The 25,408-nt window shown below is 49.0% G+C and overlaps 2 protein-coding genes and 2 pseudogenes across 2 annotated transcripts; all 4 read right to left on the bottom strand.

Annotated features, from left to right (window-relative positions):
• Positions 1 to 800: 800 nt before the first annotated feature.
• Positions 801 to 7,104, bottom strand: LOC112892761 (annotated as a pseudogene).
• A 431-nt stretch (positions 7,105 to 7,535) lies between these two features.
• On the bottom strand, positions 7,536 to 10,209 carry LOC112892760 (annotated as a pseudogene).
• Positions 10,210 to 15,989: 5,780 nt separating this feature from the next.
• On the bottom strand, positions 15,990 to 18,339 carry LOC112892759 (putative pectinesterase/pectinesterase inhibitor 22). The gene is made up of 2 exons (XM_025959879.1): positions 17,148 to 18,339; positions 15,990 to 16,961 (listed from the first exon to the last, which is right to left on the bottom strand). The coding sequence occupies exons 1-2, from the start codon at positions 18,337 to 18,339 to the stop codon at positions 16,270 to 16,272; spliced, it is 1,884 nt and encodes a 627-aa protein (XP_025815664.1). The 3' UTR covers positions 15,990 to 16,269.
• A 5,864-nt stretch (positions 18,340 to 24,203) lies between these two features.
• On the bottom strand, positions 24,204 to 25,239 carry LOC112895937. The gene has a single exon (XM_025963949.1). The coding sequence runs from the start codon at positions 24,940 to 24,942 to the stop codon at positions 24,334 to 24,336; it is 609 nt and encodes a 202-aa protein (XP_025819734.1). The 5' UTR covers positions 24,943 to 25,239; the 3' UTR covers positions 24,204 to 24,333.
• Positions 25,240 to 25,408: the final 169 nt, after the last annotated feature.

Raw genomic sequence — 25,408 nt, 5'->3', positions numbered from 1 at the left:
AAAAAAAAGATCCCTCCATCCACAACATAAGTTTCAGGTAAATGTTACTTGTATGATATGGCATAATGGACACTTTAATAGACACAAATTAAAAAAAATCATGAATCAATTTCTACCGGTAGTAGCCTTGTTATACCGTTGGGTACAGACGAAGGTTCTGCGTGCTGGCCATATCTTGTAGTTCTCTACAGACGAAGGTTCTGCGTGCAGGAGTACAGAGCCACAACTCCACAAGCGATCCCGCCACCATAGGCGCGTCGGTTGCTGCAGTTTGGACGGATCCATGCGCAACGGATAGAAATAGCGATGAAATAGTGGAACGGAACAGGGAAAACAACTGAACCGCGCCGCTCCCAGCGAATAAAATCCCTCAACACATACGCGCGAAGCTAGGCGTTCCTTACCTCACTTTGTCATGCTAGCACACATTCTTAACACATTTACAGGTACCATGACAAATTTAAAGATTAGGAAACAATCAGATAGCAGGATAACAAAGTCTGATGCATTGTTTCCTCATATTTTGCCAAAAATTGCTAATGTTCCACCAATTCAAATAATAGAACTATTGACATAGAACAGAATGAAAAGGTGCATTAGCAAACTCTGGGCCCATTTGTATAATTTAGTTTGTCAACTACCAAAAAAGGGGGAATATATGCTGCCCTTTTCCAGATCATAACTTTTGCAGACTAGTGCTAGCAATGGCAGTTACCTAAACCAACAAGATAGAATGCACGAAGTTGGCAAGAAATACATGGCTGCTCCACTAAGCATAGATGAAGATGAAGTGGCATGATTCAATGATCCATGCCTCTTGGGGCTGCGTTGAAACAGCAGCATTCTTCATGGACAACGACGTTGTACATGGACAACGACGTTGTACCATGCATCATAGGAGGGTTAGTGAGCAATAGTGAGAACGCTGGATCAAATTCGCGCAGTGGCGGGATTGCTGGTGGCAGGAGACCATTTTGTATTTGCTGCAGATATAGAGTAATAAAACAGTTGTTAGTACAGAAAAACAGGCATTGTCAATAAATTAATAATATCGCGTGAATTCTTTTAGGAAGGTGTGTTGTTGTTGTGTGTTATGTACACCTGGGTACGCTTTTTCTTCTTAATGAAATGGCAGGCAGCTCTCTCTCCTGCGTGTTCAGGAAAAAAAATGCAAAAGGAGAATCAGGTAGACTTCTCTTTTTTTAATGAGCTATATCAATGCAAAATATGAATACATACCATAAAGCTTGAGAGAGGATAAATATTCTGGAACTGTAGGTTTTACTGAAGATAATTGTGTGAAGCAGAATCTTGCAGCGCTACACTTGAAGCTGCAAAATCTGAGGTTGATGATAGGTTATATCCAGTATTGTTTATGACATCCAGGAAACTGGCTCTTGTCACTTCAGATTGTTGTACCGATATAACATCAAGATTCTCCAGGTTGCTGTATGTCACAGAAGCAGCATACTCGTCAGCAGCTGGTGTTGCTGTCGCCTTGCTTCCATACTCGTGGATTCTGAAAAGAAAAAAAGAGGGCTTATAAGTGCTACACAATAAAATGGGGGCGAAGAATACTAAAAAATAGAAAACATACCTGACATCTGTCTGGTCCATTGATTGGTCATCAGGAACTGTCGCAGCGTCACCATGACATTCAAGAGGTTTTGTGGTCAAAGATGCATCAATTGTTCCAGAACTATCAAATGTCAAGTGTGCGCAGTCAGCATTTGAAACCTGAAGATGATCAGGGATTATTACTGTCGGATTATCATCAGATGATTTTGGTCCCTCGTGCAGAGTCAACTGGTCAAATTGTTTCGTAGTGGCAGACATATCTCCATTCAAATCTGCCATCAAAGCGGCAAATGATAATACAAAATGAGAAACTTGATGAGCAACAGCAAAAGGTTAAGTACTAATGACAATCAGTTCAAGAGATCCACAGACCACAGTCACTGGTATTTTAGCACGCAGATGTAAAACAGAAGGTCAGTAATTAATGTGTAATTGGGTCTTATGGCATGCAACAATGCAATATATAAATACACGTACAGAGATGAATGGAGAATTCTAGAAAGAAATTTCAAGTAACTGAGCATCATGGTGGCCAAATGGGGGTGTGATAACCATAGGGAAAGAAAATCATTCACATAAATAAAATAAGCTATCTTCCAACTTAATAATTTACCAAATAGTCTTCAGAATAATAGAAGCTGACCAACCACATGCACAAATACAGATAACTGAAATGAGCTTCATTTTGACTTACTTTGGTTATGCTCATATGAAAGGCCATTGGACTGAAAGACATCTGTTCTCTATCGAGCCATCATCCTGATGAGCAGCAACTTCGGTGTAGTCTGAGTTATCTTTACCAGAAGCAGAAAATTGTGCAGACATTGTCAGACTTTCTGTATTGCCCTCTTCCAAATTTGTGTCTCTCTCAATGCCATCTTCATTGACATCTGGCGTTGATGAATCTTCAAATTTGGAAGGAGCTGGCACATCTGTTCCCTCAGCTGGAGGTAACATGTCAACTGAGGCATCTTTAGGTACAGAATACACCTCAACAGCACCATTTGGTAATTTATCTGCTGCGCCAAGTAGGTCTCTCACATCCTGGATGGCTGTTTAAAAGCCTCATCTATACAACTTCTAATGAACCCATCTTCAGAACTTTTAACTCAATTCTGAACTTATTCTCACTCAAAGGATTGCAATGGCGACAATACCCCTTTGAAAAGAACTAAGAGATCTCGGACACAAAACAAGGGAGAACAGCAAGGTCTATGAAAAGAACTAAGAGATCTCAGACACAAACCCTTTATACTTTCCCTCACTCCTAGTTAAACTCATTTAGACAAGTCTAGCTACTCAATATTCATGCCGTTGGGTTGGGACAAACATGTAATAGAAGTTCTAAAAGTTTTATCAGCAATGTCTTTTTAAATGTTAAGGTTGACATGAAGTTGTAATGTGCTCTCGATTTGACTTGAAAAGTACCGGTACGTAGCAGTATTGCTCTATTGGATTTCTAAAATATATTACAACAGAAGCTAATGGTCAAATTTACATTTCGTGTACCATTTTTGAGGTCGAAAATGAAAACAATAAACATTTATGACCATACTGGTCTAACCTATGGCATATCAAGCGTGGCCACTTACTGTAACCACTAAAATCTTGTGTCTATCTTACCATTCTTATAGAATAGTAAGAATGCTTCGAAACTCCTCTCCCTCAAAAAACTCTTTGATCATCTCCCGACCTCTATCAACCATCCACCCATCCAGCGGAGGACCCCCAATTCTTCTCATTGGATCTAGGATCATACATTCGAGTCTATTGGCACTCCGAAGAATGTAGTATGCCAGCTCCATTAGCCCCTCCCATTCAAAGGCTCCTGAAATAAGGACCCTCTTGAGCTTATTGTGTGGGTATGGTAACATATTCCGTCTGAGTGCCCATCAAAAAGACACATCACCGCCGTTCACCTGCATGCAAAGATACCGGACTCTTTAGAGATCCATCATATCAATTTTTCATAATGAATGTGGGAACACAAAAATAAACAAGGGGAAATGAAGCAAACACAAAACTACACGTTTAGAATCACATCATACATATGGGAAGTGGTAGCTCAATGAGCAACACGAACAGGCCTATGAAAACAAGAAACGTGGGATCAACCATACTTAAAAGGTTTAATGAAGCATTGTCTTTGAAACACATGCTATCCTAGTCCTAGTGTCCTTTGGCAATGTAACCCTAACATCACAATAAGCTTGGTCAACAGATTACCTCTGTTTTTTTAAAAAAAAAAATCCATTCCGATCATGAAGCTGGGAGCATCAAACCACTCAACAATCCTGTAGTTTCCCAATTCAAAATAAAGGCACACAGCCGTAGCTTAAGCATAGAAATTTTTGTGATTGTCATGGATATATTATAAGTTCTCACTGGATACTACTGATATTTGGAAGCCGTCATAAACTTTGAGATTAAAAACAATAAGTTTAACATTATATAGGTTTTCTGACATAAAAGGGACAATACCAATTGACATCCATATGAAAGTACTACTTATGGCCATTATCTTGTTGGACATTATATTTGAAAAGGAAGGAACATTCAAAGGTTAGATTTGGACATAGTGCCTTCAAGAAATTTTGGGCTACTTTACAGTTTACATTTCACATACAGAACATCATTGCCAATAAAAAATCCAATTGGCTTCAAAAATGGATAAAACTGTATTGTATTACCCAAATAATCATCACTACTTAAAAAGTGACAGTGGTGGTGGTATGTTCTACCACAGCTGTGCTGACAGGTGGGACCGCCACACTGTACTGCCTTGCAGCGGCGAGGGCCCCTCCTTGGCCTCTCCCATGCAACCACACCGCAGCCCTCCTACCACACTCCAACGCCTCCCCGAGCCATCCTCCTCATCTGCCTACCGCGCTTCCTGCTGCGGCACCTCTCCCACTCCGCTGTCCTCTCACAGCACCCACATTGATTTCGCAGCAGGAGACATAAACAAAGGAACAGAGGAATAGGAGGAGAGCATGAAAACCAATGGAACAGCAGTATATAATAGAAGAAAGAAGAGCGGCAGCACTTGAGTCTCCCAACCACCAGAATCAGAGTCCCCACCGGCTGAATTGAGCTCTTTTGGCAGGAGCTGCTGCACCCCTGTGGTCCTTTGACCAGACCGAGCTCCTCACCCACCATGAAAAGGTGATATTAGAAGAAGCCAGAGAGGGGAAAAGAAAGCGGGAGAGGATGAGGACTGTGGCTAGCGGGAGAGAGAAGCGGGCACAGCCAAGATAGATCTGGGCAGAACTGGATAGAGGAGCGCTTCTGCTTGTAGAATGGCTGGAGAAGACGATGGCAACGGTACACTAAAAGGCTAGAAGTTCAATTATTTATAGGGGAAAAGTCCAGTTTACTCCCCTCACCTATTCAATTTTGGCCACATGCCAGCAAATGACTGTTGGCCACATGCTTAACCAGCCAGCCCAATGACACAGGCCCATACATCATTGTTCGTTGTTCCTTGTGTTTTTTGTCTACATCACCGGTGAATGTTATAAAAATTGTTTTATCTGAGAGCTCACCAATATGTGTTTATTATGACCTCAACCACACCATTGTTTTCTTGGCATCAGTTTTAAAAATTACAAATAGTCTTCGAGGTATAACACTTTTCTGACTGTCAAAGAGGAATAGTTAGGCTTCTTGTCGCAATGCTCAAGGCCTAATTGTTCACTACAAAAAATGGCAACATTATTCTAGATGCATAATGTTGGTTGGGTGGTCAGATCAACTCTGAGGGAATTCTCTAGACATAATCAAAAGAGAAGTATGGCTTGCGCGTAGTCTTTCCATATTGTCAATTAGTGCTGCTTTTGTAAAACAAAATGTTTAGGCAGTTTAGATGGTATTAATCGTGCGTGCATGCGTGTATTCTTGACTAATATTACCGTAGAGTTGAATCTCATTATGACAGACTTACATCCTGCTCGTAAAACAAGCATCATTGTTTTTAAATTTAAAAGTCATGTATTCAAAGATCTCAGAGTAATGCATAGGCACCTCAACTCGAAAGGTAATAAAGTATGGTAGTGTCCTTTTTTCAATTGATTGTGACTTTGCTACTTTTTGTGTGTGTTTTTATCCTTTTAACTCTAACATCAACACTCAACAATTTTTATGGTACTGCAATTTTAAACTATCATGTATTCGAGACCTTGTAGCAAACTAGCAACGCATGGGCACCTCGGCTCGTATAGTAATGAAGTATGATAGTGTCCGATGTTCAATTGATTGCAACATTGCTCCTTTTTTTGTCTTTTTTAATCTTTTTTAACCATTCAGACAACTTTTATGTTACTGCAATTTTAAACTATGTAGTTTTAGATAATGAGGGATAATAAATATTCAGGCAATTCAAAATTAGCAAAGATGATAAACAATATGCCTGGTACACTAGTGCTGCAATCCCTCTACAAAAATAACTACAGATAAGGCATACCTTGAGAAAATGTATAAGAGATTATAGAGTTAGTAAGCCACTCACATGCAATTCCAATTCTTCTAGAGCTGGGGCCAACTCCAGGAGGTAGGCCAAGCGAAGAATCCCGTCAATTGACTTAAGTTCCCCGTGAAGAGGCAAATACATGGTCAGATGCCTCAGATTGATGAATCTGGCTGAGGTTTTGGCAAACCCTTGCAGCTGAAATATAACCATGAGAGTCAAAATAAGTATGAGATGAGGAACAAACATGTCAGGTGCAAATAAAGGTCAGTAATAGTTGAATGAACTTAAGTGCTTTCAGAAACAGACAAACCTCATCATAAATCCAGAGAGCCGAGGTTATGGAGAGTTTATGCACATGAGACAGTGCAGCAGGAAGCTCCGTGTAAATGTAGTCCAGATTATCACCATAAGGTGTGTCCTTGGAGAGCAGTTTAATGTTGGCTTCCATTACCTTCAGAGATGCACCAAGCATAAATGGAACTGGTGGGTTGATCAAGTCAAACATGTTAGATTTGGAGCTTCCAGCTCAATCTATTTCAGATAGCAGTAGTGCAAATGAACACATCGCAGGCGTTGCACCGGTTGGCATGTGCTTAAACTGGGCAAGGAACAGTAGCTGATGCTCAGCCACTCAAGAGAATTGAATTCTGGCAGCATCAGGCACTGGAGGCCTCCCAAAAAGGAAATTTTGTGCAGAGTGAGCTTCTTAAGATTTGCAAAGGCCATGAAACCAGAGGAGGTTGTGTCCAGACAGACATAGCCCAGATGAAGAAATCTGACATGTGTAGAGGAGCCGTCTGGACCACTAAAAACGTTCAGGGGGAAGATGTACTTGCTGTTGGCTAGACCCATGGCAAAATCTTTCACTCCAGGTGTGAAATTAATAGTGATGTGCCTTGCTCGCGACGCAGAGCAGAAGTGAATCCATCTGTTGACATGGTAAGTGTGCTTCCTGCGCAGCCCGAACTTAACAACAAACTTATCAAGAGGAGAATGAGTGTGTAGCTGCCGCAAGAAACTGTTGACTCTCATGGCAAAGTTGGTCCTTGTACGTTTGATGCTCTTATTTCTGGGTTGGAACATTGTGGCCCTGGTGAAGACCAGTTTCCAACAGCAGCTTCTCCACAGCCGCCGCCAGATATGAGAAACAAGGCCCATCCCTGAGGATTCTCTGAATGTCAACCGTGATAGTATGCTACCTAGGATGTCCTGCACATAGTAAGTAGTGTGAGTATGCAGCCGAGTAAACTGAACCACTGATTAACTGGTCCTAGCAAGCTCTTTTGAACCATTTGACATATATGCTTACTGCGAAAGGAGCATTGAACTATTTGGAATTACTCTTACACTCAGCAGATCGTGAAGCTGCACAGCGTCTGATTTGTTGTTCCTCTTGAAAGTAATGCTCTTCGCACAGCCTTCCGTAGACCGGATCATCTTCCTAGCAGTTCCCTTGTCCACACCCTCTTTTTGTTTGGCCATTGGAACAGGTTTATTTGCAGTACATATGCCAGACTATGAGAACAAAGAAATAGATATACCCACATTATTGTGTACCCGAGCTCTGAGTCTATAGCATCTCAAAGAAAAAAAAAGATGGTGATATCAGAACGGTGGTGACCAGCCCTGCCAAAGTTTCCCTCATGGCTTCATCTATCAGCTAATTTGTCAACATCTTTGAGGTAGTAAGAAAGTGTCATCTGAAAAAAAAAGGAAACATGTTAAGTGCACAGAATCTCTTACCCGACAAAAAATAAACTACTTGGGATTAAAGGATAAATAGGTTTTAACTATGGCAATGTTTGGCTGGGTATAGCTAAGTTCAGCAAGAATGCATACACAACATAAAAGTATAGAAGAGCTCTCAACCAGAATTACTTCAAAATAATAGTGGCATGATCTCACATGTGTTGCCCAGAACAGACATAAGGACCTGAAATCCGACAAGCACAACTGGGAGAGTAATGAACAAACTAGACTTCATCACCCCAAAACTGGTCTAGAACCAGTAGCAGAGTCATTGCTGATGGTAGAAGGAATGTTTGAGAAAGCACAGGACTTAATGAAGGAAACAAATATAGAATATACTTCCAAGTTCCAAAATCAGGTACTTTCACCTCCTCCAGTATTTGCAAGAAAATTAATTGTGTAGGGATAAGTTTGGACATTAGTCAGGAAGAGGTTGTTTGTCTTTAGAAACCTTGTTGTAACAAATGATTGCTGGTTGGAGGAGGTATTTGCACGGGACTTAATGAAGGAAACAAATATAGAATATTACTTCCAAAATCAAGCTGTTCCATGCTGGAATCCAACATTACTCAAAGCATGTCTTCCGAGTATAGCAATTTATTTGATGCCAGTAATTAAATTTCCAAAATGGGATTTGAAAGCAATCAATCAATTATTAAATGTCATATTGTTTTTGGAATATTTTGACGGGCATCATTTGTATACTTTGCCAATCAGGAGAGTATCTGTTTAAGGACAGAATTTGGGGATCTAAGGGTACCTACTCTACGAGATCTTTATTTATGTTTGTTAAAATCTTGGATCAAGAGATAAAATGTTGGTTGAGATAAACTGTGCCAGAAGTAATAGATCATAAGTACAGAACTTGCCAGCCAAAAGCATTTGACTGCTCCACTATGAATGCATCTCCTTTTCAGAAAGGTGTGATGTAGGCAAGCAGGCTACCAAATTTGAATATAGATGTCATGTAGCTGTAGTCTAGCAACATATATTTTGTAATTTATATGTTGGCAACAATGAGTAGAGTTCAACAATTGCTGAGATTTGGGATTTGTGATTATTGGAATGCGCTCTACAAAGGTGAACTACTTAAAAACTAGTTAGATGTGTAATAAGGTAGTTCGGATTGCACAAACTATTACTTTGACATATGACGGCTGCCAACATGTAACATCTGGGTACAGATCATCATCTTTTTAATTCTCAGCTACTAATTGCCAATTCAGTAAGATAATGTCAAAAAGGAGAATAGCAATAAAAAGTTACCTGGGCACACTCAAAAGGATGGTGAGTGATGCCGCCCTACAGCCTGCTCAAGCTCCTTTCCGGACAAGGTAGCATATGTCGGGTACAAAGGAATATCCATAGGTAAATTCTCTTGTTCAGGATCAACTGTTCACATATACACTAATTAGTCACACACGCCAATGTTAACGGTCAAAGAAGCTATTACAGAGGACAGCAGCAGCATCGAGAAGTACTATAACACATTGCGTCAACGAATAAAGAGGGAGGAAGACTCAATCTCTGGATTAATTATCAATTGGCTGATGACTTCAGGGGTAGAGGATTTAGTTGAAATACCATTTGAGGATTGAACGTGAAGTAGAAATGGTAAAACAAAACCTAAACGTCCGAGGTCAAGTGAAAATGCATAGCGGTACAGTAGTACCTTGATTTCCAAGGAAGGTGGGGTACCTCACATGATCCAGCAAATCCTATTCGACATCCCGAAGAGAGGCAACAGCGAGCATCACATCTTGGATGGAGCGCAGCACACGGAGTCGGAGCTCCTGTCTGATGACCTCCCCCTCACACTCTACAAGATCACGCCGACTACGGGCAAGTGAGAACAACACAAACTGTTTTGGTTCCATCTCCATACCCAATGACCTCATCAGCTGCTGAATGGCAACATCAATACGCTTCTCGCGAACCTCCCACTGGCTATCATGCACAGGTGGCTCTGAGCAGGGATCAGCATGGCACGGGTCACCAAACACTCTATCATGCAACTCTGGCGCAAGCATAAGCAGTGTCTCATGGACATCTTCACCTGCATGAACCGTATCCGAAACGGCGAGGATGGTGGCGTGGTGGACAACCAGAATCAATATCCGCCTTGCAGCCGTGGCGGCAGCACGAGCCCGCTCCAGGTCCTGCTCCCACCTCGCCATCATGTCCTGCATCTCCGCACTCTGGAAGTGCTCGAGGCGGGCAGCGGGGTTGCCGAGTTCTATGTCGGCATCCACGTCAAGAAGACGAGCGAGCTGGGCGCGGAGGTGGACAAGCTGCTCCAGGAGCTGCTTCAGAGGGGCCTCGAGCCGCGTCATCTCACGTCTCACTCGTAGAAGCTTGTTGTGGGCCGCCATCTTCGCCTCAAGACGGGAAAGGTTCGTATTGAAAGAAAGAAGTCAATCTTCTATAATACTCTTGACCATGCAAAAAAAAGATATTTTGAAGGTGAAGATATTCCCAAGGCGGAGATTGATTCTGGCTGTCCACCACGCCACCATCCTCGCCGTTTCGGATACGGTTCATGCAGGTGAAGATGTCCATGAGACACTGCTTATGCTTGCGCCAGAGTTGCATGACAGAGTGTTTGGTGACCCGTGCCATGCTGATCCCTGCTCAGAGCCACCTGTGCATGACAGCCAATGGGAGGTTCGCGAGAAGCGTACTGATGTTGCCATTCAGCAGCTCATGAGGTCATTGGGTATGGAGATGGAACCAAAACAGTTTGTGTTGTTCTCACTTGCCCGTAGTCGGCGTGATCTTGTAGAGTGTGAGGGAGAGGTCACCAGACAGGAGCTCCGACTCCGCGTGATGCATTCCATCCAAGAGGTGATGCTCGCTGTAGCCTCTCTCCGGGACGTCGAACAGAATTTGCTGGAAGAGTGAGCGGACCGACCTTCCAGCGGGTGAGGCGAGCGGCGTCCGTTGCCCCGCCGGGGGGGGGGGGGGGGGGGGGGGGGGGTGGCTGGAGCGGGCCGGGGGCGGGGGGGGGGGGGGGCGCTCGCCTGGAGCCGCCGCCGCGGGGGGCGCGGCGCGCGGTCGCCTGGAGCCGCCGCCGGGGGGTGGCTGGAGCGGGCCGGGGCGGTGGGGGGGGGGCGCGGCGCGCGCTCGCCTGGAGCCGCCGCCGGGTGGGGGGGGGGGTGGGGGTGGCGGCGCGCGCTCGCCTGGAGCCCGCCGCGGGGGGGGGTGGGGGGGGGGGTTGGCGCCGAGGGGAGGGGCGGTCTGATTAGGCGGGCGGCGTCGGGGGGTGGGGGGGTGAGGGGCACCGGTGCTCGCGCGCGTGGGAGACGAGGGTTTAGGGTTTAGGGAGACGAGCGCTCGCGTGCGGTCGATTTCATCGAGCCATATCGTTCCGCGTGCTGGACCCGCTCCGTCCCACCGTTGCTCAGCTACAAGCCATTCGATCTACATCCATTCTACCAACCAAACGGATCCTAACACAGTCCAGAATAAGACTCAATGCAGTTTTTTGGGATCCAGATGCATCCTCAAATTTTTTTAGAAAATTTTGCTATCCAATGACCCACACAATGCAGCAAACAAAGCGGACGGAGTGGAACATCCACCCCAGAAAGAAGTACTCAGAATTCAACTTCTCTCAACCTCCGAGCAACAAAGGGAAGAACGGGACAGAAACGGATCCAGAGCATGCAAATTTTGCACGGCTTGCTGTTGGGAACGAAACGAACTAAGCACGTGTAGCTTATCAGGGCATCAGGCCAACCCTGGAAGTACGGGCAGGAGTACAGAGCCACAACTCCACAAGCGATCGCGCCACCATAGGCACGTCAGTTGCTGCAATTTGGACGGATCCATGCGCAACCAATAGAAATAGCGATGAAATAGTGGATCAGAACGGGGAAAATAACTGAACCGCGCCGCTCCCAGCGAATAAAATCCCTCAACACATACGCGCGAAGCTAGGGGTTCCTTACCTCAGAACGAAGGGGAGCACCCCAAGCGGCGGACGAGCGAGGACGACGAGGGAGCCGAGGACGAGGCAGCAGGCGCCTCTACCACTACTAGGGCTGGGCCAAAAAACCCGAGAACCGAGAACCGATCCGAAGTTACCGAGAACCGATACCGAAGGAACCGGAACCGAAGAAGTTCGGTTCCTGTTCGGTTCCATGATCTAAGGAACCAAAGTTCCTCGGGATATTCGGTACTTGGGCTCGGTTCTCCCGAAGAACCGAAATTCAGCCCATTAGGCCCAATGTAAGTTTGGCCCAAGTAAAAACTCTAATATCATTAGGCCCCCTGCTCCTCCAATCCTCCCCGCGCGCCGCCCCCTGCTCCCCCAAACCCCCCCCCCCCCCCCGCGCGCCACCGCCCCCTCCCCGCCCCCCCCCGCGCGCGCCGCCCGGCGCCCCCTGCTCCCCCAGCCCCCCGCGCGCAACCACCCCTCTCCCCCACCCCCCGCGTGGCCGCCCGGCGCCCCTGCTCCCCCCCCGCGCCGCCGCCCCCTCCCCCCCCGCGCGCGCCGCTCCCCCTGCTCCTCCTCGCGCGCCGACGCTGCCCCCTGCGCGCCGCCGCCCCTGCTCCCCCCGGCCCCCCGCGCGCAGCCACCCCCTCACCCCCCCCCCCCGCCGCCGCCCCTGCTCCTCCCGTGCGCCGGCGCTGCCCCAGTGCCCCGGCGAGGCCAGCTCCTGCTTGAAGTCCACAACGGCTACATCAATTGCATCTTGCAATGTAAGTGCCTCACTGATTTTAGATTTGGGGAACTAGGGATTTGTAGTGGTGATAACTGATAACTTGTATATTTTTACTAGATGTCTGAGGAGGATTTGCATCAAGAGGTGAGTAATTGTAATTGGACAGAGATGCATGCCGGGCCTAATGGGAACATAAAGGATGACGAGGCCGATGGTGCTGCAGAGAAGGAGATCATTGATCTAGAAGCTGAAGAGGGGAAGAAGAGAAAGCAGATCGCATCCAGATCAGAAATGTGGGATCACTACACCAAAATCTTTGATGAAGGTCAGTTGGTCAAGGCACAATGCAAGTATTGCAGCAGTCAAATTGCAGCACATCCGGTTCTGAATGGTACATCTGGTATGCGTAAACATTATAATGCTTGCAAGAGTAATCCTCATGTAGAGTCTAAATAAGGTATTTTGTCAATAACTCAAGGCACTAGTGTTGGTACTTGGAAGTTTGATCCTGAATTGCTTAGGTCTGCTTTTGCTGAAATGATCATAGAAGATGAGGAACCATTTGCTAAAGGTGAAAAACCTGGTTTTAGGATGTTCATGTCTGTTGCTTGCCCTAGGTTCACTTTGCCATCTAGAAGGACATGCACTAGGGACTGTGTGCAATTGTACTTTGAGCAGAAAGCAAAATTGAAAATTTTCTTTCAAGAACAATGCAATAGAGTTCGCCTCACAACCGATGGTTGGACATCACAGCAACAAGAGAATTATATGACTGTGACAGCCCACTTTATTGATAAAGATTGGTGCTTGCATAAAAAGATAATTAGTTTTTTCAAGGTAAAAGGCAAAAAGGGAGATGATATTGGGAAACACTTGCATAAAGTCTTACTTGAATGGGGGTTAGACAAAGTAATGACAGTAACGGTAGATAATGCAAGTGCAAATGATAGTGGTGTTTCTTATTTGAGAAGACAAATGAATAGTTTGAAAACTAGCATAGCAGAGGGCAAGTACCTTCACATGAGATGTGCTGCACATATACTTAACTTGATTGTCCAAGATGGTTTGAGAGAAGTAGACCAATCTATCAAGCGTGTGTGGGCTGCGGTTAAATTCATTAGGCGTGGTACATCAAGATTGGAAAATTTTAAAGAGATTGCTCAATGGGAGAAAGTGGACAGCAAAGCATTCTTAAACCTTGATGTGTGCACTAGATGGAATTCCACATATATGTGTGCACTAGATGGAATTCCACATATGATATGCTAAAAGCTGCTTGCACATATGAAAAGGTGTTTGCAAGGTATCCAGAGGAAGATCCATACTATACAATTGAGTTGCTTAGTGACATTAAGCCCGGTGTTCCTGGTCCAGGAGTTCCTGATGAGCATGACTTTGATAATGCAAAAAAACTAGCTGAGTTTTTAGGGCATTTTGCTGATGTTACAAACCGTGTTTCAACATCGTTAAGTGTGACTGCTCATACTTATTTTCATGAGATTGGAGAGGTCAATGAATTGGTGAAAGAATGGATGAGTAGTTCTGATTTTATGCAGCAAGAAATGGGGTTAAGAATGAAATACAAGTATGACAAGTATTGGGGGCATTGGCATGACAATTAAGAGTTGCAAAATGAGAAGGGAAAGGGAAAGGGAAAAGAAAAGGAGAAGAAAAATATTAACTTGCTGATTTTTATTGCTGTTGTACTTGATCCTAGATACAAGCTTTCACAATATACAGAAATTGCAATAGATGAAATGTATGGTGACAGTGTTGGACAGAAAGTTTGGGCTGCAATTACCAAATGTTTGCATGAACTTTTTGAAGAATACAGGAACAATAATTGTTCTTCAAGTGAAGTGCAGTCCCAACCAAGTGATTCGCCAACATCTAAGCAAGGTGGAGAGAGTGCTAGAAAGTTGAGGACTAGAATTGCTAAGAAGATGAAGCTAGCTAGTGGAACAGCAGGGACATGCAGCAGGGGCAGCAGGACTGAACTTGATATATACTTGGCTGAAGAGTACGAAGAAGATACAAAAAAGTTTGATATTCTTGCTTGGTGGAAGGGGCAGTCTACTAGATTTCCCATATTGTCCACAATGGCTCGTGATGTGCTCGCCATACCAATTTCCACAGTTGCTAGTGAATCTGCCTTTAGCACATCTGGGAGGATTCTAGATGATTTTAGGACTTCACTAACTCCATTTATGGTTGAAGCTCTTGTTTGCACTCAAGATTGGCTTAGAAGAGCAACTCCTATCAATACTGAAGAAAATACAGAAGAGTTGGCCAAACTAGAAGAAGGTAGCTCTATTTTACTATTTGTTTTCTATTTTCAATTTTCAACAATTATTTAATATATCCTTTGTTTGCTGTTTTCTATTTATAGAAATTATTCAAGAATTTAAGGACAAGACCATTGTTGATGCACATGCTGCGCCGTCACAAATCCAAGGCAGCAAAAAAAAGATGGTTACATCCACCAACATCAGCTCACAACCAAGCAAAAGCTTAAGCTCCAAGAACAAGAGCTTATCTAAAGATAAATGACCATGTGAGTTAAATAAATGTATATCATTTCTTCGATTCATATACTCATCATCAATTCTATTTTTTCTTACTCGTTTCAGTTTGCAAATAATATTTCAGCTTGTGATTGTGAAGGACTGAACTACTGAAGTGATCAAGTGAAGTCTGAAGGTGCTGGTGCTTGCTGTTGCCTGTTGCCTATTGGTCTTGGTGCTGACTGCTGAGCTACTGAGTTGGAGAGTTGAATTATATGTAATGCTTGATTGCTTGCTACTGAGTTGGTCATTTAAATTTGAGACAATAAAAATATCTATGTGTTGTACTGTAATGCTTGCTGCTATTATAATGCTACCGTTGCTTGTTTGAATTGATATAATGCTGCTACTATAATGCTACTGTTGCTTATTTGAATTGATGTTTGGATTGGTGCTAAAATTAGAGGAGGTGCTGTTAAAATTTACTATTGAATGAACTGTTTTTATGCATCTTGAAACTTCGGTTCCCTCGATAAGTACCGGAATCGAACCGAACTACCCGAAACCGAAGTTGCTCGGTTCCTGCCTTTAAAAACAACCGATCGGTATCTATTATCTAAGAACCGAAGTTCTGTAGGAACCGAGGAACCCAACCAATCCCCGAATGCCCAGCCCTAATCAGTCCACTACGAGCGAATGGAATGAATAGTCTCGGGGGAAGACCGGAAAGGGGATGCCTGGACTGGATCTGGATTGAAGCGTGTTGGAAGTTGGGAGGAAACATCAAGGCCGAGATGCGGTTGTGCGCCGCTCTCCGTTGGGTTTCGCCCGGGTGTTGGGGTGACTCGCGGGAGCTGGCTGGAAGGGAATCAGACCTCGTGCGCTCAGGCAATCAGGTTCAGGTCCGGCTGGTCTGGTGCTTTGAGGCTTTGGGCTGCCCGGCTGCTGGACGCAGAAGGGGGAGTGCTGCCACATGGAGCACATTTGCTTGGACAATTATACCAGACAAGAGACATACTCCATTTGATTATCATTTATCAGAGAAAATATAAAAGGCTATACACCAGTAACACCAGATCTAATTTAATCTTATTGCACCAACACAAGAGACACTTCTACTACATAATTGCACGACACAGACTACCTAGTTACCCACCGGAATAATCAATCCAACGTGAAATGTAACAAATTTCATGTGATTTAATGGTACTATGTATACTTATCCTTATTCCGTGTGCCCTTCCAAAAAATGAACCCAGCCCACGAGACTGCATTGGCGCCATGGCGGCGGCAGTCGTCGTGGTCATTTTCTGAACAGGTCGGCCGTGAAGGTGACGCCGGTGGCGGGCAGCCAGGCGAGCCCGTCGATGAACCGCCGGACGGTGAACCGGCCGGCGACGGCGGCGTCCGCGATCACGTGGTACCCGGGCCACTTCACCCGACCTGCGACGCCCGCGCCGGGCCCGTAGTTCCCGTACTCCCCGTAGAACAGCGTGGCGAGCGCCGCGCCGCGCTCCCCGGCGCCGGTGGCGGCCCACTCCAGCCACCCGCGGGCCTGCACGCCGGGGCCCAGGTAGGACTCCATGACCACCACCCGCGAGAAGGGCTTCCACGGCCGGCCCAGGAACGTCGGGTGCCGGGCCTCCACCACGCAGCCGTGGAAGGCGAAGCCCGTGTTCTGGTTCGGGTCCCGGCGGCCCTGCGCGGTGACGCTGCCGGCCTGCCCGGGCGCCAGCGGCAGCGTGGCCACGAGCGTCCGCTGGAGGACAGCGATGCCGTTGCCGAAGACGAAGTCGACGGTGCCGGCGACGCGGCAGTCGCGGTAGAACTGCCGGAGAGAGTGCGCGTACAGCGTGTCCTGGTGGCCCTCCACGGCCACGCGGAAGAAGGCGGAGCGGTCCGAGTCCACGCGCAGCGCCACCGCCTGGTGCGCCGCCGGCCCCGCCGTGTTCCGGATCGTCAGGTCCCGCGCGACGAACCCCGCGCCGGCCACCGCTACATGCCGAGCAAAGGTCAAGACGACGACATGGCCACATGGGGTAAGCTTGCTGCAATGGAAGAACACGTGCATCCTGCCTTTCCAGACGAAGTAGTAATGCATGGCAGTAACTCTGCCGCCGCGAGCTTTTTTGGGGTCACGTAGCTGAGATTAGAAAGCAAGATTGACGGTCGTGTACTTACCGAATGTGGCGCTCCGGAAGGTGGTCCAGCCGCCGGAGAAGCTCCGGCTGCCGGAGATCACCGTCTCGCCCATGCCCTCGCCGACGAGCACGATGTTGGTCTTCTTCTTCCTCACCTCCACGTTCTCGTGGTACACGCCCCGCTTCACGTAGATCACGTACTTCCTCTTGCTGTGGCTCGGCGCCCGCGCCACCGCCTCGCTGACGGTCCGGTACCGCCCGCTGCCGTCCTGCGCCACCACGACGTCCACGCGCGTCGACCTGCCGCCGCCGCGGGCGCGCTTGAGCAGCAGCTCCTCGTCCCTGCCGCCGCCGCCGCCGCCCTCGATGTCCATCACCCACGGCGGCAGCTCCGAGCCGGGGTCGCCGCCGCCGCCGCCCGTGCCGTTGTTCCTCGGCGGCGCGTGGTGCAGCAGCGGCGTGATGCTGCGCAGGCGCTTGTGCATGGCGAGGAGGTTGCTGACCAGCTGCGAGAGCTGCGCCACGGCCGCCTCGACGCGGCGCAGCAGGCGGCCGTCGGTGCCGCGGAAGCCCTCGAGGCACGTGTCCTGGTTGCCCAGCGCCGCGCTGAGCCACGCGTGGAGGTCGTCCTCCGCGCGCCGCGCCGCCGCTGCTGCCGCGGCGACGCGGGCCCCGGAGGCGTCTAGCTCCTCCAGGCCGTCGTCGGTCTCGGCCATGGCGTCGAGCGCCCACCCGAGCTCGTCGACGGAGTACCCCAGCAGCTCGACGCAGTCCCGCACCGCCATCTCCTCGCGCGCGTGGTTGGACAGCGAGGCGAACGCCCCGACGGCCCCCGCGGCGCCCACGGCCTCGCCGAGCGTGCCGCGCAGCGCCGCGCGGAGGACCGGCAAGGGGCCGCTCCCCGCGCCGCCCCGCGCCGTGTCGAGCCGCGCCACGCACGCCTCGCGCCCGCCCGACGACGGCAGCAGCGAGACGTTGAAGCACGCCTGGCGCAGCAGCGCGTCCTCGAAGGCCTCCGCCTCGCCCGGGCTCTCGAACGACAGGCCGGCGAACACGGCCCGTCCTTCACCGCGCGGCGCGGCGGCGAGGAGGAGCACGAACGTCAGCAGCAGCAGCAGCAGGAAGGAGGAGGCCATTGTTGACGAAGCTGCATGCGGCTTGTGCGAGCGCCCGCGAGGTGAGGGAGTGCGTTGCCATGAGCACGAGGGGCGTGTACGTGTATATAGAGGCATCCGCGTGTTCTCCACTCCTTGGTGCCGATGGAGGCAAGGTATAGTTTGCTGGGGAAGAAAGGTGTGCACGCAGGCAGGGCAAGTCTTTGCGAGCCCTTTTGCGCTCTCAGGAAAAAGGGGGTTCCTTAAGGCGGTAAGCGCTTGCCATTTCCTCCATGATTAGCTTTCGAGCGAATCGAAGGTTGCATTGGTTCGGGCTTGTGGCTTGTCACCAATTGATCCATTGATCGAACAGTGACAGCAGCATCATGATACAGAGGATTCAGAGCACTGATGGTGTCGGTCGATACCTGGTCGACCTATCGATCTGGAGCAAGCAAGCAGGAGGTATCCGGAAGCACGGAGGTGATCCGCGGGCGGGGGGCAGATTGTGCCATGCTTGTTGAGCAATTCACAGGCGTGTGTGCATGCATCGGATGCGCGATCGCGAGATGCTCTGGCGGTCTGGCTACTTCCGGAGCTGAAAAAGGTGAGCGCAGGGGGCCGGGCGGCCGGCCGACCGACCATCGTGCGCTCTCGGAGCCATAGCTACCATAGATAGCAAGCTCACTAGCTCAGGGCATGACTAAGGCAGTAGATGGATGCACCAAACACTCAAGGTGTCTATTCCATTCCAGTTCGTTTTGCTTGGCGCCGCGGGCTTGTAGATGCGCAGGAAGCGGTGCTGATCCTGAATCTTGCTCCACTGAAGTCTTTTACTAAGGGCACTTGCTTAGTGGGACCACCTCGTCAGGCATCACGATTCACAAGCACGAGCGGAATACTGACTGGGATAGTGACCGGGTACCCGTGGGCCAAACCAAATCGGCCACGTCTGCAGCATAATGGAATGGAGACACAATGAGTCAAGCCAGCCAGAGGCCCCCCGAGTCGGAGGCCCAGTATCATCTCGGCCCGTGCATGACGGCGGAAGCAAGGCCCGGGGCAGAGAGCGGGTGGCAGGCGGCAGCACACCACTCTCAATAAAGCCAGCCGCCGTTCTCGTCGTTTTGTGGTGGCTTTGGTAAGCAAACACAGTATGCCAGAAAAAACACTCGGAGTACACGCCAGGAGAGCTGCGAGAGAGAGAGAGAGAGAGAGAGAGAGAGTAATACACTCCACATTTCTTCTTCGGATAAGCAGAAAGACACTCGGATTTCAGCCCAGGAAAATCTAAACAGCACATCACGAACAGCACAGTTCACAGACTCTCTAATTAATGAGCACCAGCAGCTGAGAACAAGAACAACATGTACCACTACCGAGCAACACATTAGGCCAAAAAAAATCACTCTGTTACTACTTACTACTAGCTCGTAGACTAACATTTTTTTAGATAATGAGCTCATAAGTTAGTTAACTAGCTAGCAACTGACGATTCTGAGTTCTGAGTTAGGCTGGCGTAGCCGCGTAGGCCACCAGGAACGCGCCCCGCACGAGGCGCGACCTCGGGGGCACCCCCGTGAGCAGCCCCACGGTGAGCAGCGTGGAGGCGCCGAACGCCACCCAGCTCCCCGCCATGAGCATCCAGTACCGCCGCCCGTGCCTGTCCCGCATGATCGGGTCGCCGGCGGCGTGCCCCGCGCCGTCGTCCTGCCAGTACCCGCCCGGGATGTTGGTCCCCAGCTGGTAGGACAGCCCCGAGATCAGCGTCGCCACCACCAGCAGCGTGTCCCTGGTGTTCGTCGCGCGAAGTCCGGCGCGTGCCCGCCGCCGCCGCCGGCGTTCTGCCGGCCAGTGTCGCCGCCCTGCTGCCGCTGGTCTAGCTCCAACCCCGGCATTGGGACGTGGACACCATTGCCGGCGCCGTGCATTTCTCTCGCTCGCAGCTCTCTGCGCGCGACCAATGTGAAAGATTTCCCCAAGTATTCCTAGGTAGTCGATCGAGAGGCCTCTCGACGATGTTCTTGCGAGCACCTTGATTCTTGCGGGCACATTTATATATTGTCCCCCTTTCTTGCTGCCCATGTATAGTAAAAGTAATTTCTTCGAACAGTTCGAAGGACACAGTAATTAAGCGCCACTGGACTCTGGACTTGCGACAGGCCTGGTAGTAGGTACTCTCTCTGCGCAGCGAACACCGAAGACCCAGGGAAGTCCACGTCCGTTTATACGTGGCTAGCTTCTTTGTTCTTGCTCACATGCCATTCAGTAAACAGAGCCGGGAGCGAGGGGACATTCATATGGTTGGAGAAACTAATTATTGCCGTTGGATTTTTCACGTTGACTAACCGTGCAACCGGAATGTGTCGCTTCTGTAAGGGCAGGGCATGTACCGTACAACAATTGTTACTAATAAGCCGTCTGTGATAGTGCCAGCTTAGCATATTATTTCGTCATGCTAACATCCTAATAAAAGCTCGCTACTAGTAGTGTTTCTAGGATGGCAACATTGGTGGGTGGTGGAGCTTAGGGTGGCAGTGTTATCATCTGCTATCTTAATATGTGTTTTGGTTCCCGTAAATAAAAGAAAATATGTGTTTGGTCCCAGGGACAAGCAGTGGAATGGATTCGGTCGATCTCGTTTTGTGACGTGTTTGGTTAAAAACATGTTGTGACAGTACCATCTTTTTAGAAAAGTACTAGTAAATATTGCCTCTGGATGTATGAGGGCCGTGTGTCCGTGTCCGTCCAAATCGGAGGGACAGGTGATACTACATGGATGTAAATGGATCGGATACGGATGAATATTACTGATATTGTATTTATTTTTATACTTTCTATCGGATTCGGATTCGGATTCGAACACGGATATACTCGGATATATATATACGAATGCGGATTGCTGATGTGTATCAAATACGGAGCGAACCGGATGCGGCTACTATCGAATACGAATATTTCTTCGGATATCGAGTAAAGGCAACATTTAGTCATATCACACGTGTTGTAACATTAGAACACCCTACGAGTCCAAAATTTAACTAGATTATGCTTAACGAAACAAATTAACAAACAGTTGCTTGAGATTTCTAACTTACTACATAGATGAGAGATATTCGATTACATGATATTCTAACTTGCAATATAGTTTAGATTGGAGACACTCAATTAACAATATTATAACTTATTACATTGATGATACTTCACAAGCACTTGAATCGATTTATTTGCTCAAGGAGGCCAGATTCAAATTAAAATCATGCTTGATTAACCAAAATAACAAAAAAATAACACACCATTTTGCGCACTCAAATACACGATATGGACATACATGCATAAACATGTAGAAGCAGTCAAATTATTGCTAGAGTTCAAACTATTATACGATATTGAGCTTTTTTAAAAAAAATGGAATAAGTCTATTTTTATTGTTGAATTATTACCAGAGTTCGAGTTTAATTCTTAAACTAGTAATAAATAAGATTCGACTCCAATATAGTACCAATAGATAGATTATATGTTTAGAAAAATTTTGGTGCTAATTTTATATTTTTCTAATTAGAAATGAATTAGTTATAAATTTTTAGATATCAAATCAGAATTTTATTAATGTATATATTAGGAATACAACTATCCGAATCGACTATCCGGAATATCCGACATTCGATTTAAATATCCGATATGCGATCCGATATCCGGAACAGTATCTGTCGGAGGAATTCTCCAGCCGGGTGGCGGAAAGCACCCGCCTAATCCTAGTTAAGGATGGGTTTGGAGGGGGCTTAGGAGCGCTCGATCGGTGGACAGATGAACACAGGAGGGACACGGAGATATTAGAGTGGTTCGGGCCGCCGGAGCGTAATACCCTACATCCACTATGGTATTGTATTGATTGTGAGAGTTTTGGATGGAACCTAGTCTGGACTTGTGTTCGTGTGATTCTGGATGTTGGAACCCCCTTTCTAACGAGTACACCCTCCCTTTTATAGTCCAAGGGGGGTGCTTACACTGAGCCTGACCCCGACATGTGGGTCCGGCCAGCAGAAGCTTGTTCTAAGAGAGATATGGAGATCTTCATCTCCAGCTCTTCTCCGTAGTCCTCTCAATCGGGAAGTTGATGTGCGTATCCATAACTTGGATACGGCCCTGTACAGCCTTGTCTTGCACAGTATCCGGCGTCAGCGTTGCATAACAGTGAAGCCGTGCTGTCTCTGTTAGGATGGGACCTCCTGTCAGGCGGTGAAGCAGCGCTGACCCGGTGCGTGTGCACTGTTACAGCGCACGCCTTGGCTTTGCCTATTACAGACCATCATCACGCGTGCAGCGCCGTGACGGGACTGTACACAGTCCGCGCACTGTGCACGGTGATATGACGCGCCGCCTTCAGAACAGGCGGGCTTACCGTGGTGTCAGCTTACCTGCCCCGTGTGTCAGTGGCAGGCCGCACCTTTTGACTTTGGCGCGCCCGACTCAGTTACCGCATTAAATGCTGGTAGGTGGAGAGGCGACCCGCAAGGGGCCTCCGGCCGCAGGCACGCGGCGGGGCCAGCCCCGCTCCTCCCGCTGGGCAACACATGGCGGCACCGGGCCCCTTCCCGGGGGAAGGGGGGCCCGGGGCCCCCGAGACCGGTCGGAGCGGGCTGGCCTGTGATGGTCCGGTCATCACACGTGGCGGCCCCGGACCTCCCAGGGGAGGCCGGGTCCGCAGGGGCTACCCGAGAGCTCTCCCGCCCACCTGGGTGTGCAGAGACCCCGGACCTCATGGAGCCCGGGGGAGGGTCCGGAGACCGCGGTCCCAGCTGTCAGGCCCGGAGGCCGTATGCCACGTGACCCAGAGGCGAGGGGGAGTATGGATTATGAGAAGCCAAAGGCCTGGACACCCTAGCGGGAGATACCCCTATCTGTATGTACCGACAGTATCCGAATATTTGAAAAAAACTATCCAAATTGATATCCACACCTCTTGATTGGACGGTCAAAAAAATATCTTACCATTACATGCGTAGGCGAGACTCTATGGCAGTCAGGAGATCTCACGTCTCCTCTATCCCTCCGATCTGGCGGGTCCCTTGATTGATAGGTGGGTCCCACATGTGACGATGGCTAACGATGCAGGTAACGTTCACATATCTCTTCGATTCTTCATCTCTTCAACCAAAAAAAACCCATACCTGACCATCCCATCACTAGCCAATAAAATTACCTAAAATCACATTAGGCAAAAACTAAAATCACAATGCTACTGCTAGCTCATCTGCTCATGGATTAATTAGCGTAACGATGATAAAGCGGCCCCGCGCCCAGCTTGTTTGGCCCGTGCCAACGCGTTGGCCGGCCAAATATTGGCGCAGGAATTGGCCGCCCAGGTTCGGCCACTACGGGACATGGGAGTTTTTTTTTGAATCTTTGGGCTAACTGCCGGCCGCATTTGGGCGCACCAAATCTTGAGCCTCATCCAAACGCTGGGCCTGGTGGTCAGTCAACGGCCAACACTTGGCTTGGCGAGCACGACCGTGACGACGGCCCAGATGACGAGGACCATTGCCCGCGAGCACGCCCGGAGCGCTAGACGACGCCCGCGCACGACCCCAGCGGCCGACCCCGACGACCGCACGCCGCGTCCTCGTGCCGTCGTCGTCCTTGGGCGCGGGCCCAGCCGCCCGACAGGGACCCTCGGCGAAGCTTTTGGCGTGGCGTAATGCTGCGTGGTCGCCCGTGATCGCTGCCAATGGCGGCACGCCGCGGCCGGCCGCCGGGATTGCTTCGCACGCTCCAAAATGTGAACTGCTCCGACCTGCCGGCCGAGGATTCATCCGAGATGCTCAAAGGTGGACCCGTGGAGGATTGTGAGGTTGGAATTGCAATTGGTTTTTCCACTCCGGGTAAGTTGCTCTCGGCGTTTTACATGATGGCTTTGGTAAGCGAACACAACATACATGGACAACAAAAAAGAATGCTGGAGAAAAAAGAAGAAGAAATATACATTTTTGACCAAGAAGAACTAAGAACACAACCTCTAATTATTGATTGGGCAACCAGCAGCGGAGAACAAGAACAAGAACAACCACTACACCGGGCAACAACACATTAGGGGAAAAAAAACACTGTTACTACTACAAGCTCACGGTCGGATCACCGACCTAGCAGCTGACGAAAAGCTGCCTGCGCCCACCTGGGGAGCCTGTCGAGGCGCAGGTACGTGGTGACGACGGCGAGCGCGGCCATGACGCCGAGCCAGATGGCGATGTCCATGGCGAGGGAGGTGCGCGGCTGAGACGTCACGAACGTGAGCACGAGGCTGGAGTAGGCCACCAGGAACGCGGCCCGGACGAAGCGGGACCTGGCGGGCACCCCCGTGAGGAGCCCCACCGTGAGCAGCATCGAGCTGCCGAACCCGGCCCAGCTCGCCGCCATGAACAGCCAGTACCGCCGCCGGTGCTTGTCCCGCATGATCGGGTCGCCGGCGGCGTGCCCCGCGCCGTCGTCCTGCCAGTACCCGCCCGGGATGTTGGTCCCCAGTTGGTACGACAGCGCCGTGATCAGCGTCGCCACCACCAGCAGCGTGCCCGCGTCGTTCGCGTCGAAGTTGGGCGCGTGCGGGCCGCCGCCACCAATCTGTGGCGGGTTTTCGCCGCCCGTCTGCTGGCCTAACGTCTCCATCATTAGGACGTGATCGCCGTTGCCGTTGCCGTTGCCGTTGCCGTTGCCGTTGCCGTTGTTGCCGTTGCCGGCGCCGTCCATCTATCTCGCTCGCAGCTCCGCGCGGGACCAAAGTGCAAGAATTCTAAGTACTCCTACTGCAGATGCTTCTCGATGTTCTTGCGAGCTTCTTGAATCTTGGGCGCACAATTATATAGGACTATGGGAGGAGCTCGGTGATTCGTTTGTTGCATCCCATGAAAGGTAGTGAAGCAATTTCCTAGAAGGACGCTGGAAGCGCTAACTGAACTGCGAGTGCTAGTGGTGGTTGACGGACCTCGCCGAGTCGTTTCTCGCTGCCTTCAGACCTCTGTTTATCCATTGACACCCTCTTTGTTCTTGCTTGCTTGTTTGGTTCTTGTGAAGTGTATGCTATTCAGTCAATACGGTTTCCGTGTGTGGTGAAATAACAATACTGTCAAGTGGAACATAAGAAATTGGAAAAGGAATGCGCGTGAGGTAGATCCTATGGAAGTTCTTGTCCCGTGCCTGCAAAGCTGAAGTGTAC

This window comes from Panicum hallii, chromosome 5, assembly GCF_002211085.1.
Source record: "Panicum hallii strain FIL2 chromosome 5, PHallii_v3.1, whole genome shotgun sequence".
Lineage (NCBI taxonomy): Eukaryota > Viridiplantae > Streptophyta > Magnoliopsida > Poales > Poaceae > Panicum > Panicum hallii.
This window is presented reverse-complemented; position numbering and strand designations above follow the sequence as displayed.